Source organism: Ahaetulla prasina, chromosome 1 (genome assembly GCF_028640845.1).
Source record: "Ahaetulla prasina isolate Xishuangbanna chromosome 1, ASM2864084v1, whole genome shotgun sequence".
NCBI classification, from domain to species: domain Eukaryota; kingdom Metazoa; phylum Chordata; class Lepidosauria; order Squamata; family Colubridae; genus Ahaetulla; species Ahaetulla prasina.
The window spans coordinates 331,523,900-331,547,422 of record NC_080539.1 but is presented as its reverse complement, the minus strand read 5'-3'; the positions used below and the strand labels follow the sequence as shown (position 1 = coordinate 331,547,422).

Here is a 23,523-nt window from a genome sequence, read left to right as displayed (position 1 = left end):
ACATTATTTTTTTCTTGTGCTAATCAAGCTATGCTGAAAACAAAAATAAAAGTAAAGCAGGCTGTTGGCTGTTTGCTGCAATGAGGCAAAATTGCTGGGAGGCAGAGCCAGATTTCTTTTTCTTGTTTTCCTCACCAAAAAAGGTAGGTGCATCTTATAGTCTAGTGCATCTTATACTCTGAAAAATACAGTAGTTGGCAGATCAGTGGATCAGACAAAGGGGTTGGGAGACATGGGATGGAGCAACACCTTCTGTTATAATACACACAACTCTTCTCCACTTCAGTGACCTATCAATCAGGATGGAGGAATACCAAAGAGCATCAGCTGATCACCTTCCCATGTTCCTCTGCCGTCTCTTTGAAGTGTTGTCTTGGGATAAAATTCAAATTGCCATATTACTATGGGTTGTTATATATTTTTATTTATTTATTTATTTATTTATTTATTATTCAAATTTGTATACCGCCCTATCTCCCGAAGGACTCAGGGCGGTTCACAGGCACATAAAAACATTTATATACAAATTAAGATAATCATTAAAAAACTTATTCTAATGCCCAATTATTAAAAGATCTAAATATGAATATTAAAAAAACCAATTTAAAAACCCCTATAAATTTAAAATCTAAGCCAGTCCTGCACAGATGAATAAATGTGTCTTGAGCTCGCGACGGAAGGTTCGGAGGTCCGGAAGTTGACGGAGTCCTGGGGGGAGTTCGTTCCAGAGGGTGGGAGCCCCCACAGAGAAGGCCCTTCCCCTGGGCGTCGCCAGACGACACTGCCTAGTTGACGGCACCCTGAGGAGTCCCTCTCTGTGAAAGCGTACGGGTCAGTGAGAGGTATTCGGTAGCAGTAGGCGGTCCCGTAAATAACCCGGCCCTATGCCATGGAGCGCTTTGAAGGTGGTTACCAAAACCTTGAAGCGCACCCGGAAGGCCACAGGTAGCCAGTGCAGTCTGCGCAGGATTGGTGTCATACGGGAGCCACGAGGGGCTCCCTCTATAACCCGCGCAGCCGCATTCTGAACTAACTGCAGCCTCCGGATGCCCTTCAAGGGGAGCCCCATGTAGAGAGCATTGCAGTAATCCAAGCGAGACGTCATGAGGGCGTGAGTGACCGTGCATAGGGCATCCCGGTCTAGAAAGGGGCGCAACTGGCGCACCAGGCGAACCTGGTAGAAAGCTCTCCTGGAGACGGCCGTCAAATGATCTTCAAAAGACAGCTGTTCATCCAGGAGGACGCCCAAGTTGCGCACCCCTTCCATCGGGGCCAATGACTCGCCCCCAACAGTCAGCCGAGGACTCAGCTGACTGTACCGGGATGCCGGCATCCACAGCCACTCTGTCTTGGAGGGATTGAGCTTGAGCCTGTTTCTCCCCATCCAGACCCGTACGGCCTCCAAGCACCGGGACAGCACTTCGATAGCTTCGTTGGGGTGGCCCGGTGTGGAAAAGTACAGCTGGGTGTCATCAGCGTACAGCTGGTACCTCACACCGAAGCCACTGATGATCTCACCCAGCGGCTTCATATAGATGTTGAACAAAAGGGGTGAGAGGATCGACCCCTGCGGCACCCCACAAGTGAGGCGCCTCGGAGCCGACCTCTGCCCCCCTGTCAACACCGTCTGCGGCCGATCGGAGAGATAGGAGGAGAACCACCGATAAACGGTGCCTCCCACTCCCAATCCCCCCAACCGGCGCAGCAGGATACCATGGTCGATGGTATCGAAAGCCGCTGAGAGGTCTAACAGGACCAGGGCAGAGGAACATCCCCTATCCCTGGCCCTCCAGAGATCATCCACCAACGCGACCAAAGCCGTCTCAGTGCTGTAACCGGGCCGGAAGCCGGACTGGAACGGGTCTAGATAGACAGTTTCATCCAGGTGTAAGGGAAACTGATATGCCACCATACTCTCTACAACCTTCGCCGCGAAGCGAAGGTTGGAGACCGGACGATAATTACCTAAAACAGCCGGGTCCAGGGAAGGCTTCTTGAGGAGGGGTCTCACCACCGCCTCTTTCAAGGCGGCCAGGAAGACTCCCTCCACCAAGGAAGCGCTCGTAATTGCCTGGAGCCAGCCTCGTGTCACCTCCTGAGTGGCCAGCACCAACCAGGAGGGGCACGGGTCCAGTAAACACGTGGTGGCATTCAACCTACCCAACAACCTGTCCATGTCCTCGGGAGCCACAGGGTCAAACTCATCCCATAAAATGTCACCAAGACCACCCTCAGCCGTCTCACCCGCGTCACCGCAATTTTGGTCCAGACCATCCCGAAGCTGAACGATTTTATCGTATAGATAACCGTTAAACTCCTCAGCACGTCCCTGCAACGGGTCATCCCGCTCCCCCTGGTGGAGGAGGGAGCGAGTCACCCGAAACAGGGCGGCTGGGCGGTTATCTGCCGATGCAATGAGGGAGGAGGCGTAGCTACACCTCGCTTCCCTCAGTGCCACTAGGTAAGCCCTAGTATAGGACTTCACTAGTGTCCGGTCAGCTTCCGAACGGCTAGACCTCCAGGAACTCTCTAGGCGTCTTCTCCGGCGCTTCATCCCTCTCAGCTCCTCGGAGAACCAAGGAGCCGGTTGGGACCTGCGCCGGGTCAGAGGCCGCAAAGGTATGACATGGTCTAAGGCCCCCGCCGTGGCCCGTTCCCAGGCCGCAACAAGTTCCTCAGCCGAGCCGCGAGCCAGACCCTCAGGAAATGGCTCAAGCTCCGTCCGGAACCCCTCCGGGTCCATCAGGCGCCTGGGACGGAACCAACGTATCGGCTCCGTCTCCCTGCGGTGGTGAATGGCGGTCAGAAAGTCCAGGCGAAGAAGAGAGTGATCTGACCATGACAAAGGTTCAATGACTATTTCCTTCAAGTCCAGATCTCTCAACCACTGACCAGAGAGAAAAATCAAGTCCAGAGTGCCACCCCCAATGTGAGTAGGGCCATCAACTACTTGGGTCAGGTCCAAGGCTGTCATGGAAGCCGTGAACTCCCGAGCTGCCGTCGATGACGAGCCGGAAGATGGCAAGTTAAAGTCCCCCATGACTAAAAGTCTGGGGGTCTCAACTGCCACCCCAGCCAGCACCTCCAGGAGCTCGGGCAGGGCAGCTGTCACGCAGCAAGGAGCCAGGTACGTGATCAGCAAGCCCATCTGACACCTATGGCCCCATCTCACAAAGAGGGATTCGCACCCGGCAATCTGAGGTACAGTGGTCTCCTCGGCTCTAGGCTCTCTAATCACAACCGCCACCCCCACCCCTACCCTGAGCCCTCGGCTGATGGAATGCACGGAAACCCGGCGGGCACATCTCCACAAGGGGCACGCCCCCTTCCGTGCCCAGCCAGGTTTCCGTAACGCCTATAAGGTCCGCGGCGCCCTCCTGAATAAGGTCATGTATCAGGGGGGCCTTATTAACTACGGACCGTGCGTTGCATAACATGAGCCGAAGGCCCAGGCTCTGAGGGTCTTGACCATCCGGGGAACGGGAAAAGGACGGGGGATCGGGGCGCGCGATCGCCTGCAGACATCGAACGCGCCCCCCCAGAACTATATGATCCCCCCCTTCCGCCATATCTGCCCCTCCCACTTACCGTGCAAATCAGACCACCCTCACCAACAGGAACGCAATCTCCCCCCTTAACCTCCGAACCCATTAACGGGCCGTCACGAACACGCGCGAGGACTGGCTCCCCACCCGACGGGCTACCCCCAACGCCCGCCCTAACCCTCCCACCCCTCCCCCCCTCCTCGGTGGGTTTCCCCCCCACCCATATCAACCCTCCCCCCCTCCCAACCCTTAAAATCCCCATTAAAACTCCCCTTAAAAAATCTATAAAAACAATTAGTTAAAAATCCCCTAAGTCTCCTAGATTTAGCATGCCAACTCTCGGGGTTCCAAAACCCTTCCTCAAGGTGGGCCCTCGGTAGTGTGGAGGGCCAAACCTGCGAGAGAGGGGAATCTCGCAGGGCAAGAAGGTCCGCAGTTGAAAATCTTCGCATATCAAAAAGTACGGTAAGCAGCCCATCGAAGCCGGTCAAGATGTCAACCACATCAGAGCGGGCTCTCAGGCTGGCAGGACGGACCGCGGACATCTAGGGCTCCATGGGGCCGCTACTCCATCTCCAAACCCAGCGGCCACCACTCGTCCTAGGTCCAGATGACACCCAATCGAATCAGTCACTCTCCTCTGAGCCAGTCTAGCCAACCAATGATGTTTAAAAGACGATATATGGTCTTAATCACAGTCTTAATCTTGGTCTTAATCTTAGTCTTAGTCTTAGTGAGGGCCACGATCCAGGACAAGCCCATCAGATGATAAGGCCATCGCGTCGCCGACAGCCAGGATTCCCAGCCGACGCCGACGCCGCCACCATGGGCCATCCTAGTCCAAGCTGCTGAGGGTCCGAATGAGGGCCAACCTCACCTCCAGCTCCAACTCCCTTTCAAGGGATTGGGCCCTCCAGATGACTCTTTGGGCCCTCTGCCTCTCATAAGTCCGACCCTCTGCCTCTCCAGCGTTGATGGAAAAAAAACTCTGTCCCTTGAGGAGGCCGCTGCTGCCGCCGCCGCCGCCGCAACCCGGAAGTTACACCGCGACCGCCGCGGCCAGCGCCCCAACACAAGGGCCCAAAGAGAACGCTGATACCTGCCACTCATCCCAGACCTCACCAGCACAGATGGCAAAAAGCGCTGGTGGTCAAAAGGCTCCAGCGCCAAAACTCAAAGGCTCTCCGAGACAAAAAGCGATGACAAAAAGCTCCCAGTCCCCCGAGGAAGCCGCTGCCGCCGCTGCCGCCGCCACCGCCGAAAACCCGGAAGTTCGGAGGCCAAGCCGCAGCCGCCGCAGCCGCCGCAGCAGCCGCCCCAGCAGGAGCCTGGAGAACGCCAGCCAGCCCGATCGTCCCCAGGCCACTAGCTCGTCCAGCCTTACCCCGTTCGCCGCTCCTGATGTTCCCCCGGCTGGGGCTGGGACCGGAAAGTAAGAAAATAGCCATCTCCCGGTCCCAGGCCCCCGAAAAAGGCCGCTCCCCCGTTCCTACAAAGATTTTTCACTGCACCATCTTGGGCATGCGCAGTTTAAGCACAAAGCTTACATGGGACCTTTCCCCAATGCAGAGCTGAAGTGCACCCATCCTTGAGTCTTCAAAAAAACCAATTATCAATATGTAAGTAAGTAAGGTTCTACATTTAGGAAGAAAAACAAAATGCACAAATACAATATACTACTCAATAGTAGTAACTGTGAGAGGAATCTTGGAGTCCTAATGGACAACCATTTAAATATGAGCCAGCAGTGTGTAGCGGCTACCAAAAAAGCCAACATAGTTCTAGGCTGCATAAACAGAGGGATAGAATGAAGATCACGTGAAGTATTAATACCACTTTATAATGCCTTAGTAAGGCCACACTTGGAATACTGCATCCAGTTTTGGTCTCCATGATGTAAAAAAGATGTGGAGACTCTAGAAAGAGTGCAGAGAAGAGCAACAAAGATGATTAGGGGACTGGAGGCGAAAACATATGAAGAACGGTTGCAGGAACTGGGTATGTCTAGTTTAATGAAAAGAAGGACTAGGGGAGACATGATAGCAGTGTTCCAATATCTCAGGGGTTGCCACAAAGAAGAGGGAGTTGGGCTGTTCTCCAAAGAAGGTAGGACAAGAAGCAATAGGTGGAAACTAATCAATGAGAGAAGCAACTTAGAACTAAGGAGAATTTTCCTGACAGAACAATTAATCAGTGGAACAACTTGCCTCCAGAAGTTGTGAGTGCTCCAACACTGGAAGATCTTAAGAAGATTTTGGATAACCATTTTTCTGAAGCGGTGTAGGATTTCCTGACTAAGCAAGGGTTGGACTAGAAGACCTCCAAGGTCCCTTCCAACTATTCTATTCTATTCTATTCTATTCTATTCTATTCTATTCTATTCTATTCTATTCTATTCTATATAAAATTAATGTCTCTATTGACAGTCCTTCTGAGGAATACTGCCTCTGTTTTACATCACTAGAAGTACTTGACATCCCTCCAAAATAATGTGTTACAAAACTTAAAACATTTTACACACTCTGAAGCTGTGGTCAGATGTGTTAATGTAAAGGAGGAAATGCTGTTTCACCACAAGCACAGCGAAGAATCACTTAAAGTTGCCTCACTCATGGACTGTGGACTAGATAAAGTCAATGGCATGGAAACACATTTTTAAAAAATGTAGTGCTGCTAAATATGATGCGGTTAGAAGGAAGGAAGAGACCATAAGTTATCTAGAAAAAAATTAGAGGTTTTATACTATTTTTCCCAGACTTGGGTGCCCAGATAAGGGGGACTTTCGAACTAGTTCAGGCCAGTTCATGGTTGTTAAATTATCTGCACATAGTAATAGCAATAGCACTTAGACTTAAGCACTTAGACTTCAACTCCCAGTGCTTTACAACCCTCTTTAAGCAGTTTACAGAGTCAGCCTATTGCCCCCAACACTCTGGGTCCTCATTTTACCCACCTCGGAAGGATGGAAGGCTGAGTCAACCTTGAGACTGGTGAGATTTGAACTGCCAAATTGCAGGCAGCCAGCAGGCAGCAGAAGTAGCCTGCAGTACTGCACTCTAACTACTGCGCCACATATTAGAACCTAAGATGTGTCCTGCTTGCACATGGATCAAACCAGCTTGTCCAAACAGACTTGGGGGGAAAACCTGAAATATGTTTGACAGGAATTATGCTTTGCACACACCAGTAGAACTGTACTCTGGTCTCCAACCTTGACAACTTTAAGACTTGTGGACTTCAAGCTTTGCTGGCTGAGGAACTCTGGGAGTTGAAGTCCACAAGTCTTAAAGTTGCCAAGGTTGGAGACCCCTGCTCTAGAGGGCCACTTAGTTCATGCAAAGGGGAAATGACTGAAGCTTCTACTATTGTTTAATTGTGTGCAAGCACATCTTGTTGGCACATCTTGTGAAGTGCAAATAGTGATCCACAGCTGGTGAGTGCTAGATTGAATGATACTAGCTTATGGAATGTGCTAGAGAGACAGGTTGTACTCTTCCCAGTATTTGTCATTCTGGGAAGCCAGAAAAGAAAGAGAAGAATCTGTGGAAATCTGCCTGAATTCTCGGTCTCCTGCAACCTCTGACCAAATTAGCAGCTGTAAATCTTTCAGGGATTCCTTCAGTGACATTGGAAACAGCCTCACTTGCTCAAGGTGAAACTGCCTTATTTCAAATCCAGCTTGTCTTCTTTTTGGTTTTTGTTCAAAGAAATGAAACATAGTTTCATAAATATCTATAAGAGGCTTAAAATAAACACTCCTCCGGTGCTGTAAAGCCCCATGCTATTACCGTCTCCTAGTTAAACTCTGCTGGGTCAACCATTAATTGTGATTGCAGGGCTCAAAAAAAGAGGTATTTAATAATTGAATGCAGAATTTAGAGGAATTGGAATCCTTCCCAGATGTCCATAAAGGAATGAAGAATCTTTCCTCACTTATGGGTAAATGTGCCTCTCCCTTGGTTTTGCGGTGGAACTGGACAAATAATTAATGGAGTAGATAGCTATGCATTGATTTCTAAATATTTTACAAACGCAGTTAATCAAACTATTTAAATATTATGCTTTTCAGGAGCAACACAACTTTTCTAAAAAGAAAGGATCTTGTCTTTTATAGAATAGCAAAATCAGCAACATCTTACTAATGAATTTCAGATTACAGATTCAGGCTGGAATACAGGTAGTCCTCGATTTACAAGAGTTCATTTAGGGACCATTCGAAGTTACGAGAACACTGGAAAAAGTGACTTACGATTGTTTTTCACACAATTTATTTTATTTTTATTTTTTTATTTTTATTTGCATTTATATCTTACCCTTCTCCGAAGACTCAGGGTGGCTTACACTATGTCAAGCAATAGTCTTCATCCATTTGTATATTATATACAAAGTCAACTTATTGCCCCCCCAACAATCTGGGTCCTCATTTTACCTACCTTATAAAGGATAGAAGGCTGAGTCAACCTTGGGCCTGGTGGGACTTGAACCTGCATTAATTGCAAGCAGCTGCTCTTAATAACAGACTGTCTTAGCAGTCTGAGCCACCAGAGCCAATGATGGTTGCAGCATCCCCATGGTCACGTGATCAAAATTCAGACACTTAGCAACTGACTCAGATTTATGACAGTTGCAGTGTCCCTGGGTCATGTGATCACCTTTTGTGACCTTCTGACAAGCAAAGACAATGGGGAAGCCAGATTCACTTAACGACCCTGTTACTAACTGCACTAATTCACTTAACAACTGTGGCATGAAAATTTGTAAAATGGGACAAAACTCACAACAACTGTCTTGCTTAGCAACATAAATATTGGGGTCAATTCTAGTTATAAGTTGAGGACTATTGTACTACTGTACCTTTACAATGGTATTATATAAGCCTTCCAAAGTCATAGCAGGCTGGAGCAAGTTATACATTTTATTAAAATAAACAAAGAGTCCTGCTGAATTGGTGGATCTAGTGTGCCTATTTCCAATCTATTATCCAACAGATGTACTGGAACCCGAGTCCCTGCTGTGTGTGGACTTCTCCAGGAAGATCTTCTCCACAGAGGAGAACCTGTCCAATATATATGACATGGGAAGACCTGCTAGTAGTTCTCCGGTTCCCTAAAGTAAAAGGGAACAGAGATTTGCAAGTATTGTTTTTCTAATGCTGTCTCTGTCTTTGGTACCTCCTTCTTCTTCAAACATAACCAGCCCTCCTCTACCTTAGTTTTTCAGGAACAATTGAAAACCAAGTTATTTTAGGAAACATCTGTCACAATATATTTATTGATTGTGTTTTTGGATTTATTTCGGGTGACTTTCCAAGATATGGTGTAAGATACTAATTTTAACTATTACTTTCTGTTTCTTATTGTTTTCTTTATGGATGCTTTGCTTTAGCATCATTAATTCAATTCAAGAATTTTTGGATTATGGGCCTAGGAATAATAAAATAATAAAAACCCAAAAAATAAATACTTTTTGGGGTCACAACACATTTGGAAGGTATTCAAGAAGGTATTCAAGAAAGATTGAACCAATTCTGGATCAATCTTAAAGTTGCCAAGTTTGAAGAACACTATTCTATCTTTAATCAACCAAACATAAGATTACATGTAATTCCTTATAGACAATTACCTGGCAATTGTTCACAAGTTGATACCATCCAGGTATAGAGGGCTATGATTCCCAGAATTCCCATTCAGTGGAGGGGCTAGCTCTATCTGAAGGATACTAGCATGGAGTAAGGACTACTCAGTGGTGGAATTCAGCCGGTTCTGTCTGGTTTGCATGAACTGGTAGAGGCGACTGTGGGAGACTCCGCCCACCCGCCTGGACATAATGCGCGACTACTGCGCATATGCAGAAGGCTGTGTGTATGTGTAGAGCTGGTACGCACGAGTGAAGCGAGTGGGCACACGCTCACATTTGCGAACCGGTAGGTAAGGTAAGTGAATTCCACCTTTGGGAGTATTAGATAAGATAGGAATCGTATAGCCTTATAGGGTAGCAGCAAGAAACAATCCAGAATATGATCTAGCATTTAAAATTATTGGATGATTTGATTCTTTTCATTCAAGACTATAAAGCTAGTTACTTAAAACAATCTCAAAAGGTATGCTATTATTTTCCCATAATTTTCCATTAATTGGGACTCCACTTTCATAAAACTGGAGCAGGAAAAAAAAATTAGATTAAATTGTGATGGGCTATAGTGAGAAGAAAAACGTGTGGTGTGGGGAAATTCAAATGAACGTTCTGTTCCATATCTTCTCAACGTCCTTAAATGGTCCTGGGGGAATTAGTGGTAGATCAAAATTATATTATCAGTGACACATTATTATAATATCAGGTTATTTTCTTTCATTTTCAAACCATGGAGACCCATAAAATTCCATATCTCTGAATCCCAGTGTCTGCTTGCATGTATATATAAAATGTTCAAATAACTACATCTTCCTGTTGTATTAATTTTTATCTTTGACAACTCTATAACATAATATTGAATTATTTTTCTTTTGGTGGACAATGTGTCGACATTGAAAGTCAGCATACAGTATGCTGCAAATTAAATTAAAATTTTAAAAAATTGAGATTTTTGAAAGGCTTCCAAATTGGAAGCAGAAAGTTGGCTGCCTCCAACAAAAGCTTCACAAAGACAGCCCTAGAGGTTCAGTAAGTTAGGAAATAGTTTAGACTCCCATTCAAGTATCCTATTGTTAACGGTTAGAGAGGTTTAAAATAATGTTTCTTTGACAGTCTCTGCTAGTGCAGAGGAACAGCACTAGTAAAAGTTCTAACTCTACTCAAGTGAGTGATAAACTACTACAGATGTTTCTCCCACCAGTGATAGTAGGAGAAAAACTTCAAAATAGCTTAATCTAACAGCCCACAGAAGTAGTGAAGAATCATTTGTGGATTATTGGAATACCCATTTGATTTTCTTAAAATAAGACAGTACTAATTCTACTGGCTCAAGGGATGCCCAAAACATAGCCTAATGTGCAATCTAGGAAAAAAAATATTCCTTATGTGGCTTTTATTGCTAACAGTGCCATAATAGAATAGAATAACAGAGTTGGAAGGGACCTTGGAGGCCTACTAGTCCAATCCCATGCTCAGGCAGGAAACCCATTTCAGACAAATGGTTGTCCAATCTCTTCTTAAAAACTTTGCCATTTTTTTTCAAATTTGCAGATGACACCAAGCTGGCAGGAATAGCCAACACTCCAGAAGATAGGCTCAAGATACAAAAAGATCTTGACAGACTAGAACATTGAGCGCTATCTAACAAAATGAAATTCAACAGTGAAAAAAGTAAGGTTCTACATTTAGGCTAAAAAAACAAAATGCACAGGTACCGTATATGTGGACCTTGCTCAATAGTAGTCACTGTGAGAGGGATCTTGGAGTCCTAGTGGACAACCATTTAGATATGAGCCAGCAGTGTGCAGCAGCTGCCAAAAAAGCCAACACAGTTCTGGGCTGCATAAACAGAGGGATAGAATCAAGATCACGCGAAGTATTAATACCACTTTATAATGCCTTGGTAAGGCCACACTTGGAATATTGCATTCAGTTTTGGTTGCCACGATGTAAAAAAGATGTTGAGACTCTAGAAAGAGTGCAGAGAAGAGCAACAAAGATGATTAGGGGACTGGAGGCTAAAACATATGAAGAACAGTTGCAGGAACTCGGTATGCCTAGTTTAATGAAAAGAAGGACTAGGGGAGACATGATAGCAGTGTTCCAATATCTCAGGGGTTGCCGCAAAGAAGAGGGAGTCAAACTATTCTCCAAAGCATTTGAGGGTAGAACAAGAAGCAATGAGTGGAAACTAATCAAGGAGAGAAGCAACTTAGAACTAAGGAGAAATTTCCTGACAGTAAGAACAATTAATCAGTGGAGCAACTTTGCCTGTGGAAGTTGTGAATGCTCCAACACTGGAAATTTTTAAGAAAATGTTGGATAACCATTTGTCTGAAATGGTGTAGAGTTTCCTGCCTGGGCAGAGGGTTGGACTAGAAGACCTCCAAGGTCCTTTCCAACTCTGTTGTTGTTGTTGTTGTTGTTGCTGTTGTTGTTGTTGTTGTTGTTGTTGTTGTTGTTATTATTATTATTATTATTATTATTATTATTATTATTATTATTATTATTATTATTATTTCCAGTGTTGGAGAATTCACAACTTCTGAAGGCAAGTTGTTCCACTGGTTAAGTACAACTGTTACAATCTTACAATTGTTCGATAAAGTCTAGCCTAGTGTGTTTAATTCAGCTGTTTCTGTATGTGCTCAGATATTACTCTCGTTGTCCATGAACAAAAATTCTGAAGGTTCTGTTTATCTAGCAAAATCTACACTAATCATCATTGTCACTTTATCAGAATAGCTATTAATGTTAAAAGGTATGGCAGTTTTTTAAAAAAAGTAGTACCTGGATTTCCTTGAGTCATAGAATCGTAAATGAGTTTGCAAGATTTCAGTAGAATGCTGATTTTCTTTTCTGGAGAATAAGCCTTTGTCATGGTTGTGAATTTATGGAATATTCTTTCCAGCAGTGCAGATTCAGGCACACTAGTGGTGACTCCCAATTCGGTTGTGGTTGTATTTTGTATGACTTGCTGGTTTTCCTTTAGGAGTTTGAAAGATCCATCTTTGTTATGGATTTCCCGTAAGTAAGTATCAATGGGCACTTTTAAAGGCTTCAAGACACATTTGTGCAAAGCGGATTCTATTATCACCTCTGAAAAGAGGGAAAATAAAACATGTCAAAGGAATAAACAAGAAAGCAGCAACATCATAAGACTGGCATATTCAGACTTTGGAACCCATAGAGATTTACATCGACACAGCTAATAATGAGTCTGTTGTTTTATCTGCCTTAATCCTGACCTCAATTAACTTTCACAGTAAGATGTAATTTTTGCTTTTCTCTGCTATCATTCTGGGCACCTGTGCATATTTGTACAAATTCCATTAGCCACTTTATAATCAAATGTGAGGGACTAGGCTTTGGTGAAGTCAGAGATAGGTCTTCTCTGATTAAAGGCTATTTGTAAATAAAATAAACACCATAATTCATCACCGCCTGAAATAAGACAGAGCTTTTGCCAAGCACCATGGAAATCAGGAGATCCAGGCAGTTCAAATAGGTAGAAAGATTTATTACAAACTCTCTATAAGAATCTGAACTACTAATGGTTAAAGCAATTTGGCTGTAAATAAGGAATTCACAGTGAGTTGAACTTAGATCTCTTATGGGTGTGAAGGAACTCATGACTGATGATGCATTTGACCTCTCCCTCGGGTTCAGCCTGGCCATCTCCTACAGCTTTAGTGAACAGATGCAACATGTCTTTATGTATGTATGTATGTATCAGGAATGAAATTCAAAAATTTTTCCCTACTGGTTCTGTGGGCATGGCTTGGTGAGTGTGGCAGGGGAAGGATACTACAAAATCTCCATGCCCACCCCATTCCAGAGGAAGGATACTGCAAAATCTCCATTCCCACCCCACTCTGGGGCCAGCCAGAGGTGGTTTTTGCCAGTTCTCCAAACTACTCAAAATTTCCGCTACCGGTTTTCCAGAACCTGTTAGAACCTGCTGGATTTCACCCCTGGTGTGTGTGTGTGTGTGTGTGTGTGTGTGTGTGTGTGTTTCCTTAGTTAAGAAAAATGTTTTTCTGCTGGGAATGCTGAAATTCTGGACTTTCTCCTGCAAGTTCACACATACTTTTTAATCCTTACCAGGGTCTTTTTACAGAGATGGGGAAAAGGAAAGAGTTGCCTCAAGCCATTCTCCCAGAAGGGGCTCTATACAAAGTAGTGTTCAATGTTTGAAATAACCAAATAGATAATTCACTTAAGAAAGTATAGATAATCAATTAAAACAGAATATCAAAGAAGATGCTTTTTTTTAAAAGTATTTTTAGTTTTTCCATATGTGCCTGGTTTCTGGGAATTGAATGAAGTAATCAAAACATCAGTTCTTGATCAGGAGGAAATATCAACAGCATGACTGTGTAAATAGATGATTCCTTCAAGTGGATATGTGATGGAGCAATTCTTAAAACTTTCGTTTCCACATCAGACTCATAGTTGTTTTGATATCTGCAAAGCAAATATTGTTCACGGAGTGCAATCCTAATGTTAAATTCTGTAGCATCATAGTTCATCGTTCTATAGCTCAAATTCTACTGAAATCATTGCCTAAGGTTTCCAACAAATGAGCAAAGTCCCAAGTTTATTTTTGGAAAAGTTCAGCAAGTTGCATCGCATTGTCCTGTCTCAGCTCTAGCGTGTTAACAATCCGAATCAGCCAAAGTACTTGATCTTCTTTGTAGCAACTGGAGAAGTAATGACATATACATACAAGATGCATCTTTTTAAAAAGGCACTTTCATACAAATGCAGTGATGGCTCCCAAGACAAACTCCCTTGCTTCTCTCAGAACTAATCAGACCAATCTATAATTTAATTCACAACACAAACATTTCAGTAATACTAATTTATATGCAATCATAGCATTTATGAGCTCCCAAGATTTAATCAGAGATAATTTCAATGGCTTTAGTAGCGTTAGTACCAAATTAATGGGCATGGCAAAACAGGCATTCCTGGTGCTCTCAAAATGCTTTGGAATGCAATTCCACAATTCCTTGCCCCTGGGGTTGATGGAAATTGAAATCTATAATATTATTAACGTAACACATGCAAAGGATACAATTATATCCTTAAGGTAAATAACTCAATAATTATAATCTGTACAATAATATAGAGTTGGATAGTGAAAAGGGGATAATTAATGACCATGGAAATTTCAGTTTCATGGAACTAACATTTCTACACATTTTAAAAGCAGTCTGAAATGAGAAACTTAGTAGAATAAGCTTTCTCCATGTGTTTATATTAAAAAGAATCTCATAGGCTAGATGCCTGGATACCAAAGTACATTATATTAGTGCATCATATTTTATAATATACCAAAGTATATTATAAAAGAAATGGACACATTTACTTCCAAGTGATCCACAATCAGCTGTTGTTTTGAATCATGGTTTTTTAAAAAAAATCTCTGTGTGTGAAATCTACTGTTGAATAGCAGCCATTGACCAGACTTAACAAAAAGCGCTTTGCATTTTCTTTTCCATCCTAATCCTGGGAATAGCTACACAAAACTAACCCTAGGATCAAAAAGTTAAAAGAAATAGCCTATTCTTCAGAAACCTACTGTCTCCTTACATATTCTGCCCACCATGCTTGCCCTTGTTTGCATTCATATTGTTAATTTACAACATGTACCCTAGTTTATCACCATGTGAAATAAAAAGAAGAAAAAGGACTACAGGAAAAAGTGATGTCGGAAAAAGGAATCAACGTTGATTGATACCTGTCTCTCTACATTATCTCCATGTTCATCCTGTTAAGTTGATGATTATTTTTGTTGAGTGCATATAATTCAAAGTGTTTTAAAATTAAGGATAACTATCAGCTGTACCTATATGCTGAGATACAGGGAATGGGGTTCAGAAATAAAAACATATTCTTTAACTCAGGGCAAGTGATTTTTTTTTCTCCATCCAATTTTCTAACATACTATTCTGAAAAGGGAAGGAACAATAGAAGCATATTTTTAATGCTCCGTTGGGGGCAAAACTCCATCACAGGTTGGGTTGGATCTGGAGAACCACTAGATGATAATGACTATATCTCCTATTACCCCAGTCCAGGGGTCAGCAACCCACGGCTCTGGAGCTGCATGTGGCTCTTTCATCTCTCTGCTGCGGCTCCCTGTCACTCAAAATATGCATCACAACTGCCAATGTGTGACACCCACCAACACGCAATTTATTAAGCTTTTTGACCCCCGGTAGGCCAACCATGGATAAATCCAAGAAAAGAAAAGTTTCAGAAGAAAACAGAATCTTTAATTCAACTCTATATGCCAGTTTTGTGGCCTGCAAGAAATAGGCAGGCAATGGCAGAGTTTTGTGGCTCCTGGTGTTTTCTTTTCTGTGGGAAATGGGTCCAAATGGCTCTCTAAGTGTTTAAGGTTGCCGACCCCTGCAACAAATGAAATTGTATGCCATTCTTGCTTATAGATCAAAACCCCCATAGAAATGTGAACACTCACCTAGCTTCTCATCTGTGTGAACAGTCTGGTCCATTAAAGATTTCAGCTCGGTACTTTGAATTAAGTAACTTTTCAATTGTGTCATCATTAAGCGAATCTCTTGTAGCATTTCTGTGCTGGAGATCTGTTTTGCCATCATCTCCAGACTATAGACTTTATAGTCCTGCACCAAGTTGCCAAAGTAAGAGTCTTTATCCTGGGCCAGTTCCACAATCTTCTTCTGAAGCTTTCGGTCAGAAGAGAGAAATGCTGTGAAGACATTGCTTAGGCTGACCATGGACAGACGACGCTTGGCCCTGCCTAAAATCATAGAATGGGTCTTCTTCACTGTAGGACTGGTCCTCAATTCGAACTCATCTTCAGTGCTGCTTGTAGAATAAGAATCTGGCTCAGAGGCAGACATCTGAGCCCTTGCATTGCCTATAGGAGAATGCAATGAATCACTTGAACGTTCACAATCTGATATGCTGACAAGCTTAAGACAAGATTTTGATTCCTTTTTGGAAATGGAACAAGTTTTTTCTACTCTTTGTTTATTTTCTTGTTGAACTTCTGACTCTTCAATGTTCTTGTGCTCCAACGAAAAAGAAATGGTAGATGATGACTGTTTAAAGAACCTCTTCTTTCTTAGTGGTGGGATGGGAGGCTGGGAGGGTTTTCCCGATGATAGGTTCTGCTTCTGTTTTGCAAGTTCCTTCTTGTCATCTCCATCAAGTGTCACGTTTTGAGCATTTGAGGCAGATTTCTCTGTCACTTCCACCAATACATCTGGAGCTTTATCACCCTGGTGATCATTAGTCAAAGTTTCATTCCTCCGATTCTGTTCTTCTACTTGTTTTTCTTCTATCGGTGAACATTTCTGACTTTTATCAAAGGAAGAGTTTCCTGAAGTTCTCTCAGATGAACATCGCCTTGGTGGAATGGATGGAGGAATCTTCTTTGAATTTGTAGATGGAAGGCTATGAGGCAAAAAGAGCTCTTGTCTGCTATCTTCCTTGTCTTTGTTAATTTCAGTTTTCATCTCCTTTTTGATTTTCTCCAAATTATGGAATTGATCCTCTTTGGAAGGGGTCATAGAAGATATTTTGGCTTGTTTCACAGCATGAAAGGGCAATAGAAGTGGTGGTGGAAGAGGAGGAGGAGGAGGAAGAGAAGGAGGAGGAAGAGAAGGAGAAGGAAGAGAAGGAGGAGGAAGAGAAGGAGGAGGAGGAGGGGGAGGACGTCGAGTAGGAGATCTCTTTGGAGGTTTTGTCACAAAGTTGCTAACACCAGAAGGACTCTCCCTGAAGATCTCTGAAGGAGAAATATGTGGGGGAAATTGATAGCTGCTCTCCTCTATAAAAATAGGATTTACAAACCACAGCTTGTCACTTCCTATTGACAGCTCAGTTTCACATGAACAATTGTTCGTGCCGCTTGCAAAAGGCTGGCTGGGGTTCTTTCCTTTTTTTGCCTGAGCTGTGATGTAAGCAGGGTCTTTCACAGAATGGAGAAGCCTTCTTCCTTGTATTTGATGTAAAGAGGAGTTCCAGAAACCTGTGAATAAATAAGCATATCCACAATAACAGCCAACCAAAAGCAATATTGTTTTAACGCTACTTGCACAATGTTGCTTAAAAAGTAGAATTATTCTGCTCTCCAGCTGTACATGAATATATCACAGTGTTTCAAACTAATTCCAATTAATGTAAATTAAGATAAATAGTGTAATGATATTATAGGAGGAAAGGAAGTGAATAGCCTTCATGAATATATAGGGATAGCCAGCATTTTTCCCAATGCAAATTTCCTGGATAGGATAAGACCCATTACTTCCAAAGTCATTTGTCACCTTAATTTTAGTGGGCATGTTGGTAGCTGTGCTTTCAAAGCCATTTGGAACCTTATTACTCAATTCTATTTCAAACGATGCCATTAGTCCAACTCATAGCATAAATTGCTTCCTTTTTAATGGTAGAGAGTTAATCTGCAAATGAATATGGAAATATTATGTGAGAAATATTATTTGAAGATTTATGAGATAGGTCAAACATAGATTCATTTCTACCTGGAAGATCATGTTTTATAAATGATTAATAAATGGTTGGGTGTCCATTTATTAGGGTAGGTTTAAGAGACTTTTGCTTTCACCAACAAAGACCAGATTATTTGAATTTCCTTTCAACTACATGATACTGAAAAAAAATATTCCTTGGACTTCAGGAAATGCACTTCAGACTACTTTCTGAATGCTTTTACCTATGCGTTTGAGAATATAATTAAGGAAATGCAATGCCCAAAGCATATTTGATACAGAAAGATATGGAACAATGTTGCAGAATATACTTCTAACAACTTTTTATTCATTGGATCTACAAATAAAATACAAATATGAAATTAGCTCTTTCAACAATTTGTATATGGCAAAATCTGATGATGGCATTGCAAAGCTGTGCATCCTTGGGCTCTTGAAGATATCTCTGCTTGGATTTAGATGATTATACTTCCCTTTTAGCAATAGTTAATTAATTAATAATAGTTAACTAATAAATTAATAATTAATAGTTAATTAATAGTTAATGTCTGGAATGCACCACCAGACTCTGTGGTCTCTTCCCAAAATCCCCAAAGCTTTAACCAAAAACTATCTACTATTGACCTCACCCCATTCCTAAGACCTCTGTAAGGGGCATGCATAAGAGCACCAACATGCCTACCGTTCCTGTCCTAATGTTCCTTTTGATTGTATCCAATTTCATATAGTTATTACATACTTATGCTTATATATATGCTTATATATCATATAGTTATTTCATGCTTATGCTTATATATACTGTTGTGACAAATAAATAAATAAATAAATAAAAATTAGTTTAGCCGATTCTGGAGTGGAGGGTTTATTAACATTTTAATAAATGTACACACAACTGGTTGTAAATTCAACGTCTGAAAGGAGGATGGTCTATAAGAAGAGGCAAAGAAGATGAGTTAATGGGGCTAAGAACAGCCATTACCACAAAACTAGGAAAGCTTTGTTGCACGGAGCCCTAGGCTTCCAAAATGTTTGCATGACTTTGCACCTGGAAGGGTTCTATGCTCTCTCAAACAATATGAAACAAGCAAAAGAAATAAAAAGTGTAAAGGTTTCTGTATGAAGAACTCATGAAAGCAAGATTCAAGGTTCTCCTGCACAGTAGTTTATTGTAATGGTAGAACTATGATTCTATTTGCAGGGATTACCTAACTGATGCAGGGAGAGGTTTCCTGAGTGACCAGCTCTAGCAGCCTCTTCAGCCTTGCATTATCAGTAAGTTTGAAATTCTATATTCGACCTTGATCTAAGAAAAAGTGGAATATAACTCTAAAATCTAAAAATCTAGTATTTGGAACTGTGAATGTTCTATCAGTTCTTTTCAGATATGTACTAAGCAAAACTTTGTTACACTTCATATTCTTCCTGGGAACATTTTTGATAATGTATTTGTTTATTTCTTGGGTTTGCTAATTTTGTTATTTTAAACCAGGTCCTACAAACTCAAATTCTGTTAAAATCCAGACTCAAACTGAAAATCAAAAAGACTGTCAGTCTCATCCCAATGAGAGAGATCTAAAAACCAACAATTTAGTAATGACATTTTGATAGAAACCACATTCACTGCAGAAGGAACTGGTAATACAAGTTGTCTGTAGGACGATGTATATATCAGTTTGGAAGATCAGTGCAAAATGGGGAATTCCACCTCCTATGATTCCAGAGGAAGTGGAAATTGGCAATAAGTGAGTGTTTCAGATTATGAAATCTTTCCTTTTTAGGAAAGAAAACTATGGCTACACTACCTATTGTTACCTCCTCTTTATGTTGGTTAGATTTCCTAAAAAAATATGAAGGACTACAGTCTAGTTATGCCCTTATTTATTATGACTTTTTAAAAAGGAAGGTTTAGTATTATAGCTTAGTAAGACAGCACATGCTTTGCAAACAGGAAGTTCAAGGTTTAGTCCTAGGTATTTCCAGATTCCTTTCTAAAATACTAGAAAGCAACTGCTGGTCAGTCTAAACCAGGGGTCACCAACCTTTCGGACCTCAGGGACCACTAAATTCATAATTTTAAAACCTGTGGACACTAATATGATTTTTTTAAAAAGAAAAATAGTATTAGTGCAATATAAAAAATGCAAATAATTTTTCTGTGGACCACCAAAATTTGTGGTGCTTGTGACCACTGGTCTAAACAATATTACGCTTACCTGGCTAATATATTTGGTACAAGACAGGTTTACTCTGTAATTGAAAAAGTATTTCCAAGGCTCATAGACTAGTGTGCATATTATTTTAATAATCTAAACCAGTGGCCCCCAGGGACCACCAGGGACCAGTTCCATGGAGGGCGGTTTTTCCATGGCCTAGGGGGCGTGGTTTCGTGCATTGCCTGAATCCCTTGCCTATACAGATGGGGCTTTGCTTGCTTGCGCGATCCAGTACTTGGCAGGCTATGGACCAATGATGGTCTGTGGCCTGGGGATTTGGGGGGGCCTGATCTAAATCACTTTGGCATATTCTTTACTGTGAAAAAAATTATATGTGGCAGAATATATTAATCTCATATTATAAATGAGTTGATGAATCCCAAGGAATCAGACACCCGCAATTTCAGTGAAATTACAGCTTAGGTGAAATCTGAACCTGTTTATTCATACCTTTTTCTCAAATACACTGCACTTATTTTATTTAAAGTAAGTAAGAATAAACTTACAAACACAAAGATAAGTATATATAGTCAGAAATGAATAGAGCTTCCATATGAAAGCAGTATTAAAACAGTGGGATTGAGTTCGATGTACCAAATTCCTTCTAGAATTCCTTCTGGTCTTGTATTTCAAATTTTTGATAGAAATTTAAATGTTTTCTATCATTCTCCCTGGCCCTCTTAGGTAGGTGATGATGTCACTGAGTTCTGTATGTAACTTTGTAAAGAAAAGCAAATTGTCTGTACCCAGAGCTGAGTTGACATCATAGAATGTTGGCTGCTCTTCTACTTCAGAGGTGAGGAATGTGAGGCCATCCAGATATTTGCTAAACCAGGGGTCTCCAACCTTGGCAACTTCAAGGCTTGTGATTTCAACTCCCAGAATTTCTCAGAATTCTGGGAGTTGAAGTCCACAAGTCTTAAAGTTGCCAAGGTTGGAGACCCCTGTGCTAAACTACTATTTTCAGCATCTTTCACCAAACATCATTCTGGCTAGTGTTAACCGAAATTGTAGAATAGCAACAACTGGAGAACCACATGTTTTCTCCATCCCTTAGGTAGAATTGTAATGTGGATGTAGTCAAGTCAGACATATCTAAGTTTAATACTGTAGCTCTTCTTAGGCTCCACTAGCAATATTTATACTCCAAATTAAAAAAAAATCCTTCCCACCCATTTCTTTCCTTCAATTACCTGAGTTTAAATCTGTCAAAATGTAATTAGCCAATTGACATATCCTCTGTGTGAAGCTATGTTTGAAGACAATTTTGGTAACTGCTCCCAATTAGTGACAGTGAAAAGTCAGCCTAGTCATATTATTTCCATGCTGGAGGCAATTGCCATTGGTTGCCTTATGTCTCTGAGCCCAACTCAATATATGAAAACACCAAATCAGACTTTCCAATCCATAATTTTGGGACAACAGCTTCTAGTACTTCTAGACAGCATGGCACGAGAACATTACAATCCCAGCAAATGTTCAAGGCATCTTGTTGAGGGCTGGGTGCATTGCATAGCGTGGATCAGGATAAATCTAACCCATGTTATTCTTCCTGTACAAAAAGTATTCTGCTTCATCTGTTTTAATGATTTTTTTTTAAAAAAAAGCAATATCTAAAATTAGTTTTGTTCCCTCACATAAGGAGCATTTAAATACAGCTTCTCCTAATGTACAATATATGATTGTAAAAAGAAACCTCTGTTGTTTCTTTCTTTTTATGTAACAACAATGTTGTAAGCATCAGCCAGAAAGAGCCTGGTTGTTTTTTTTCCAGATTCGTGTCTTCCCATAAATGTGTGGGGGAAGTTGGTAGAGATTTCTGAGTGCAGAAAGATAGTTCAATGACTTTCGATTCTGCCATTTATCCACCAATGAACAAAGTGAAGCAACAAAAAATGACTAATGTCCACAACTTAGAGTTTCTTTACATGAGCCATAAGCAAAGACGTAAGCAGAATGTTGTGCTAATGCAGTGTTTCCCAGCTTTGGCTCTTTTAAGATGTGTGGACTTCAGCTCCCAGAATTCCTTACCCAGCATGCTACCTAAAGAATTCTGGGAGTTGAGTCCAGCCATTTTAAAGGTTGAGAAACACCATGCTAAAAAGTAAACCAATCCACAAGCTTGGACAACAAACCATCACCCTTACCATGCTAAAATGTTCCTTAAACATTATCAGAAAAGAAAAGAAAACAGAACTCAGATTTGCAACAAAGTATATTAATGCCGCTGAGAATAATAGCAGAAATAAATTCTTCTGATTTTCTTTTTCCATCTCCTGTGTGATTAATTACAATTGATTGAAATATTCAAGGCTCCTGTTATCCCCTTTAATGGCTCTTTAAATAGGAACTGAATTGGACAATGTGTCAAAGGAGCAATAGAATAGCAATAACACTTAGACTTATATACTGCTTCACAGTGCTTTACAGCCCTCTCTAAGTGGTTTACAGAGTCAGTGTATTGCCCCCAGCAATCTGGGTCCTCATTTTACCAACCTTGGAAGGATGGAAGGCTGAGTCAACCTTGAGCCGATCAGGATCAAACTGTCGAACTGCTGGCAGCCATCAGTCAGCAGAAGTAGCCTGCAGTACTGCATTCTAACTACTGCACCACCAAGGCTCTTCAAATAGAAGAGAGTCCTCAACAGTCTTTCACACATTTCTATAAAGCACTTCCACAATGGAGAAAAGGAACAGACCACAGCAATCTGGAATGCATTTTTCTTGCAGACATCTGTAGCATCATATAACAAAAGCAAACTAACAAAATAAGAGATAGGTATCAGTTTGCAACACAACTTACCTGTCCCCAAATCAGAGATAGTTTCTAATTCCGTGGCACTATTGGCTTCCAATATTGCTTGTGGCAATCTTAGTGTGTACGGAAGCAGATCTCTAGAGAATAAAAAAAGAAGGAAAGGGAAAGTGGGGGGGGGGAGAGAATATGAGAAAGCAACGCAATGTTTGCTGTGTGTATCAGTAGATTACCTGTATCACCAAGTTATTGGTTTCTTGTTTATTTGGTTTGATGTTGCCTGATTCCAAACATTTCTGGGTTGTTGGGTTGTGAGCAATAATACATTAATTTGCAAGATGGTCTCTAGATATGAGGTCCTAGTTAGAACAGAATAGCGGAGGCATCCTTGACATAGAATCAGGCTTTAATTTACTTGTGCTTTTTAGATATTTCTATGAGTGATAACAATATATTATCAGCATTGATGATGTTACCTAGTTTGAGTAATGAAACATCTGAAGAAAACAAGCAAGCTCAGAGAGCACCAAGGCCCCCCTTATTTCACATTTCACAACCCTGAGCTACAACTGTTTTCAGTTATTAATACTGTATGTTATCATTAGAACAAAATTGAGACAAATGCTATTAGCATTAGTAAGGGAAAAGAGTCAAGGCTATGGTTTTCCCAGTTGCAATATATGGCTGTGAAAGTTAGACCATAAGGAAGGCTGAGCACCAAAGAATTGAGGCATTTGAACTCTGGTGCTGGAGAAGACTCCTGTGAGTTCCTTGGACTGCAAGGAGATCAAACCGGTCAGTCCTAGAGGAGATCAACCCTGACTGCTCTTTAGAAGGCCAGATCCTGAAGATGAAACTGAAATACTTTGGCCACC

At 41.8% G+C, this 23,523-nt stretch overlaps 1 protein-coding gene across 7 annotated transcripts in view; it reads right to left on the bottom strand.

Moving 5' to 3' along the window:
- Window positions 1-23,523, bottom strand: part of RIN3 (Ras and Rab interactor 3) — a 118,063-nt gene that overhangs the window by 22,148 nt on the left and 72,392 nt on the right. For 6 of the 7 annotated variants that reach the window (XM_058162594.1, XM_058162593.1, XM_058162595.1 and 3 more), the window contains 3 exons: window positions 22,697-22,788; window positions 15,667-17,202; window positions 11,967-12,275 (listed from right to left, as the gene is read on the bottom strand). In XM_058162594.1, coding sequence (XP_058018577.1) covers window positions 11,967-12,275; window positions 15,667-17,202; window positions 22,697-22,788 — 1,937 coding nt within the window. The remainder of the gene's footprint in view (window positions 1-11,966; window positions 12,276-15,666; window positions 17,203-22,696; window positions 22,789-23,523) is intronic. The other variant, XM_058162599.1, reaches the window with a different exon arrangement.